This window comes from Poecilia reticulata, linkage group LG14 (assembly GCF_000633615.1).
Source record: "Poecilia reticulata strain Guanapo linkage group LG14, Guppy_female_1.0+MT, whole genome shotgun sequence".
Lineage (NCBI taxonomy): Eukaryota > Metazoa > Chordata > Actinopteri > Cyprinodontiformes > Poeciliidae > Poecilia > Poecilia reticulata.
The window spans coordinates 4,392,465-4,395,671 of NC_024344.1; the positions used below are offsets into that span (position 1 = coordinate 4,392,465).

The window sequence follows — 3,207 nt, forward strand, 5'->3', positions numbered from 1 at the left end:
ACTTTATTCTCAAAACATTATGACGTTTTTCTTGTACGTTTTTATTCTCATAATTTTATGACTTTATTCTCGTAATTTCTATTGGTTTTTTGTTAGCATGGCCCTAATTCTTCATMATACAAYGATGTCTTAAAATGTATGAAGAACAAAATGACGTGTTACTTTTGGCAGGACGGTGAGATGCAGGACAGCGTAGTTGGTGTCTGCACCTCCAGGAGCCACGGCCKCAACGGTCAGCGTAACGACGGTACCGGACGGCGTGTCGGCAGGAGCTGTGAYGTTCACTGTCCCGTTGGCRCTGCCTCCAGCACTCAGCAGTAAATTGGTTGGGTAAAACAGCGGGAGGTCTTGATCATTGGTGGCTTGAATGGTGAAGCGTCCTCCTTCGCCGGTTGTCATCACAGAGAAATGAACTGATTTTAGTGTTCCTGGCTCCACCACGATGTCTAACTCATCCTAAAAAAATAATACAACGAGCACATTTAAGACACAAGAACAGAGATACTGGTATATTTTAAATATTTAAAGATTTTGTTTTTTATTTGTATCACTTACAACAGTGACCGTGAGACCAGAGGCTCTCAGGCTGGTGGTCGACTGTCTCTGGAAGATCCCTGAAGAAGCTCTGGAGACGCCATCATTGTTGTTCTGGCCCTTCASAAGCACAACAAACTCAACCGATGGGATCCTGTTGAAGCGGACGATATATTCTCCTCCCCCCTGGGCCTCCACGGTGCCGTTAACCTGACCAGAACCCGACGATTCAACCAGCATGACCTCTGTCACCATGGCAGAGTCGCTTCCAAACAGCGTCACCAGCAGACTGGCATTTTGTCCTTCAAAGACAAGAAAAGAAACGTTTTTTGATCCAAAGCCGGTTAATTTTCAATACATCCAAACTGTTTATATTACCAGCTGTGGGTCGATTGTCAATTACATCAAATCCTCCAAACGGACCGTCAGAATCCAMAATGAAGTCAAACAGGAAGTCAATGGAGCTCTCTCCTGTAAACGCAGAAAAATATCATGAATTACGTTATCCAACCTTTTTATTTAACCACTTTTTCAATCATTCTGTAACATTTAACAGTTAAAATCAGAGCTTTACCTACAACTTTCAGACTGTAGGAATTTYTTGACACTATTCTTATTTCCCAAACTCCAGCTACCGTCAGCAGCTTCANTATATATATATTTATTTATTTATTTTTTTGTCATAGTACCCCCAAAAATTTAAAACTACTTTCACCCCTGGTGAGGAGGGTTCATGTTTTCCTGTGCTGAACATAATTAGAGGGAAAAGCAGCTTTCTGATATCTGAGTGCTGGAATCCAGTCAGAACRCCTTCAAGATTGATTTACTGCCCGTTTCTGTGCAGAGTGACTGATTAGCTCCCCGCTGGGGCCCAGCTGATTTACAGGAGGGGAATATTCTTAGCACAACTGCAAAACCGTGAATAATTAAACATGAAACATCAACGATACAGAGGGAAAGAAAACATTTAAAAAGAAACTCTGAATCAAGGTTTATTTTAAATCAGTTTCTCAGATGCAAACAGGGAAAATAAACATGATAAACATCCAGAATAAAAAGTAACGGAACCTCCAAAGGAGCAGAACCAAGGAACCCAAAGACCCAACCCCACTTTACCCACTAAGGAAAACTGGAGTTAAGCACCAGTACATCTCAGACTTAGAAATTAAAATATTGTGTTCAAGTGCAATATGTCCAGCCAGTCATCTCAGAAAGTCAGTCAATTTTTTATTTTATTCAAGATTATTACACATATATCAAGCTTTTATTTTGTTAGTTTTAATGATTATGGTTCACAATTTAAGAAAACCTGAGGAGTGTCTTTGAAAATAAGAGTATCACAAACTAACCAAAAATAGATTTTTAAGCTCTAAAGTCAGGTTTCTGAAATAATCTATAGTTACCCATAATCATCAAAATTACAAATTATTTTACAAACAAAGGCCTGTAAAATGTCACTGTGTGAGACGACCAACAAGAAATGTTAAACTTTTATGATGCATTAAATATATTTTTAGATGAGAAAAAATACTGAAATATTTTCTGACAGCAGAGTCGGCTGTGATGTTCGTCAGCTTAACGTTGATTCTGGAAGGAGATAAAGTGCAGCAGGATCGGTCCAGAACCGGACCGGGTCCAGAACTGGTTGTTTAYTTTTACAGAAGGTTTTCTAATTGAATGTGCAGTTGAATTGTTTTGTATGTAAGGATTTCTACAAAAAACTGCAACACTCAACTTTAAGTTCAGACGAACATCTTGGTGTATTTCCATATCGGTGCCACCTTCAGGCATGACATAGTTGTTGTTTTGTGTAATAATAATTGGTTTTGAAATCAAAAACTTAATTTTCTGTTCAATTCTGTGAAAAGGCAAAAAAAACTGACATTTAGTTAGGGCCCAATTTTCCAACATGATTCATAAGTTGGAAAATTCAGACGATCACAGTCCGGGGCTACAGGGAAACTTTCAGCAATGTGAAGACAAAGACAAGTAAAACTGAGTAATCCACTCTTGAGGACCAAGATGCAGCAGAGTAACTGCAGATTTCCACGTTTCCTACTTGATCCACAGCCACCAGCTGCATTTTAGACGAGCAGCAGGAAGCCACATAAGTCACCAGCGTTGTGTTATCAGCTGCTGTGGTGATGTTCAACGAGCCGCTGCCTTCTCTGAGACTGACGCTGTCCACACCCGTCCCGTTAACACCATCGCTCACCTGGACGGAGACCTCCCACATGAACTTGTCGCAGTTTTTAGAGCATCTGTTCTGCGGGCTAAGTTGTTTACACACTGGTGGAGTTAAATCAGTCACCTGTAAAAGAGTGACGATAAMAATATCAATATTTACCCTCAAAAATGTGGCAGAGTATTTGGGCTACGCTAGTTAAATAACAAAAAAATACAATGACATGAGAATAAGATAGACTTATTGTCAATGTGTAAGAAACCAAAACAAAATGTAAAAAGCAGCAACTCTAGAAGGCAGTGAAAATAATAAGTATATTTAAATGAATATAAAAAAATATAGCAGAAACAATCAGGAAAATAATGATTGGATGATGTAATGTTAATAATATTACAACTTTATTCTCAAAATACAGACTTTATTCTTGCACAACTTAATTCTCATAACATTGTGACTTTATTCTAGTAATAGTATGACTATTTTTAAAT

At 38.6% G+C, this 3,207-nt stretch overlaps 1 protein-coding gene across 1 annotated transcript in view; it reads right to left on the bottom strand.

The window, feature by feature from the left end:
* Positions 1–6: 6 nt before the first annotated feature.
* Positions 7–3,207, bottom strand: part of LOC103475691 (von Willebrand factor A domain-containing protein 7-like) — a 12,284-nt gene continuing 9,083 nt past the window's right edge. Inside the window, exons 10-14 of the mRNA XM_008427496.1 lie at positions 2,594–2,845; positions 1,109–1,178; positions 913–1,005; positions 556–836; positions 7–456 (exon numbers count right to left, since the gene is read on the bottom strand). Of these exons, the coding sequence (XP_008425718.1) occupies positions 130–456; positions 556–836; positions 913–1,005; positions 1,109–1,178; positions 2,594–2,845 (1,023 nt within the window). The 3' untranslated portion in view covers positions 7–129. The remainder of the gene's footprint in view (positions 457–555; positions 837–912; positions 1,006–1,108; positions 1,179–2,593; positions 2,846–3,207) is intronic.